Consider the following 2,457-nt stretch of genomic DNA (forward strand, 5'->3'; position numbering starts at 1 on the left):
TGGACGACCTTAAATCTTTCTATGACAACGTCCCGACAACCGAATGTCAGTTTGGTTGCAAGTTAAAACTCTTTGGTTTTTCATATTCCAGATGTTGCAACCTGTGGACATTAGTTCTATCTGTCACAATCAGGAATGTATAAATGTTCAAATGTAACGTCACACTGATGATTCTCCTGCTGCTTGTTTTAAAAAACCTCCTGGTGATTTAAAAACCTGCTCTTTTATCAAACCAGTCTGATTGATTGTCATTCGATGGCGTTTCTCCGTGAACCGGCCGAGCCGGTTTGATATGAGGCCGGAAATCTCCTCCAGCTGCCGCCGGGAAACAAAAGGCCAGAGTTGGTTTTCTACATCATCTGAGGACAGAAACGACGACGGCAGGTCGGTTTTAAAAGAGAAAGGTAAACACGGCCGGTGTGAGCGTGGAGGTTCTCCTCGTCTCAGCCGGACACCGAGTCAACAGAAGTCTGGACAGAACAACTGCAGAGAATCAGAAGGTGACATTGTCTAATCTGGTCGTTCTCCATTTGACCACAACATAGACTCAGATTTAGACTGGTTTTGTTGAAAGGAAGACGAGTTCTATAACCTGGAACATTTCTATATTAACTATAGATTTTCCGAAGCGTCACTAAAGCTGATTTACATGCACAATCCATTAACCACATTCAAAACGCCCCCGTTGACCAACACTGCACAACAATACACGACTGTGTATCACGATCTGCTGATAAACACATAACAAGCACATGTCATGAACGTAAAACCCACAAAATTCAGCTCTTTACACTGAACCATGACTAATTAAATCCCATTTGACTGAGCAATTGTTAACTTCCTTTAGAAAAATATAATCTTGTAACATGAATTTATTTATTCATGAGTATACCTGTGCAAATAATCAATTAGTTGTTCAACATGTAAAACATTAGAAAATAGTTTAGGGCTGCAACTTACCATTATCTACATTATGAATTAATCTGTCCATCATTTTATTGACTAATCGTGTAGTTTTCATTCGTTTCACATAAAATGTCACAAAATGGTGAACAAGAAAAATCCCACGATGTTTTGTTTTTGTCCACAAACAAATGTTTCCGGAGCAAAGAAACATGAACATATTCACATTTAAGAAGCTGAAATCAGAGAATCGTGACATTTGTTTCATTAAATCTACGTAAACAGATGAATCGATTATCAAAAAATAGTTGGCGGTTACTTTTCTAGTCGATTGCTAAATCAATGAATTGTTGCAGCTCTAAAATAGGGTCATAATTTCCTTCAGCCTTCTGTATTCAACCAAAACAAAAAAAATCCTGTTTAGTTCACTAACTCATAAGACTGGAAAAGCAACAGGAGAAAAAAAGTTCAATCAAATTATATTTCAAATAAAAAGTTGTTTCCTCGGATTGATCGACTCCCCACTCTGATATTATTCCATTGAGCCAAATGAGAAGCCATGAAATAACATTTTGTTATTAATAACCACTGCCCACTGGACCGTTAACGCTCGGTCTCACTATCTGGCAGGCGCAGCCTCCTCCTCACCTCGCATCCAGTCCACGACGCGTCGCGGGCTCCACGCGCTCACCGCCTCCATGTCCCGGCCGCTCTCCGGGTGATGCCGACGGCGATGAGTCGCTGGTTCCAAACCCGCAGAATAAATCCGTTAATGACCCATGTTGAGGTTAGTGACGGGGACACTCGGGGACACTCGGGGACACTCGGGGACACTCGGTCTCTCCGCTCCGGTCGCGCGCAGAGAAGTTGATAAGCTGCACGAGCGCAACAGGCGCGTGAGGCGGCGGGTGTCCGGCTAACAACACCTTGACCACGCCCCCCCTGCCTTATCCTCCAATCACACGAGTGTATTTGAATGTTGCCTTCAAGTGCTGTGGGACCAAAGTAAAAAGAAATTATATATATATATATATATATACAGTAATAATAATAATAAATGCATTTGTAGAGCATTATTCATTGTTAAAGCAATCTCAAAGTACTACAGAGTAAAAACTACATAAAAAGATAAAGAAAAAGAAAAAGTAGGTTTGATTGACAGAGCGGAGAGAAAAAACATCGATAGAAGTACAAAATTCGGGCAAATGCTTATATACATTATACATTATCATTCACAGAGTTTTCAGAGCCCTTCAGTTTTTTCCAAATAAAATCAGTTTACAGTTTACAGTCATTTCAGCACAATGATGAAATAAAAACTTTTGCATTTAATTGTTTGCAAATGTATTTGAAAAAAGGAAATATTAAGATAACACATTGTCCTTATGTATTCATACCGTAAATGAAGCTTGATCATGCGTCTCAAGTTTCCTGTACTGTAAAAAAAGATTATTTAACGGCTACGTGGGTTTAAAGCTGCTCTCAGTAGGATTTGCAAAAATATTTTTTTGTCATAATTGCTGAAGTTGTCGCTATATCCTGGTAGAAATGTGT

At 39.6% G+C, this 2,457-nt stretch overlaps 1 protein-coding gene across 1 annotated transcript in view; it reads right to left on the reverse strand.

Annotated features, from left to right (window-relative positions):
* cnksr3 (cnksr family member 3) overlaps positions 1–2,457 on the reverse strand; it is a 27,859-nt gene extending 25,402 nt beyond the window's left edge. The window contains exons 1-2 of the mRNA XM_035617525.2: positions 2,301–2,457; positions 1,552–1,895 (exon numbers count right to left, since the gene is read on the reverse strand). Coding sequence (XP_035473418.1) covers positions 1,552–1,603 — 52 coding nt within the window. The 5' untranslated portion in view covers positions 1,604–1,895; positions 2,301–2,457. The remainder of the gene's footprint in view (positions 1–1,551; positions 1,896–2,300) is intronic.

This window comes from Scophthalmus maximus, chromosome 18, assembly GCF_022379125.1.
Source record: "Scophthalmus maximus strain ysfricsl-2021 chromosome 18, ASM2237912v1, whole genome shotgun sequence".
Taxonomy (NCBI): Eukaryota; Metazoa; Chordata; class Actinopteri; order Pleuronectiformes; family Scophthalmidae; genus Scophthalmus; species Scophthalmus maximus.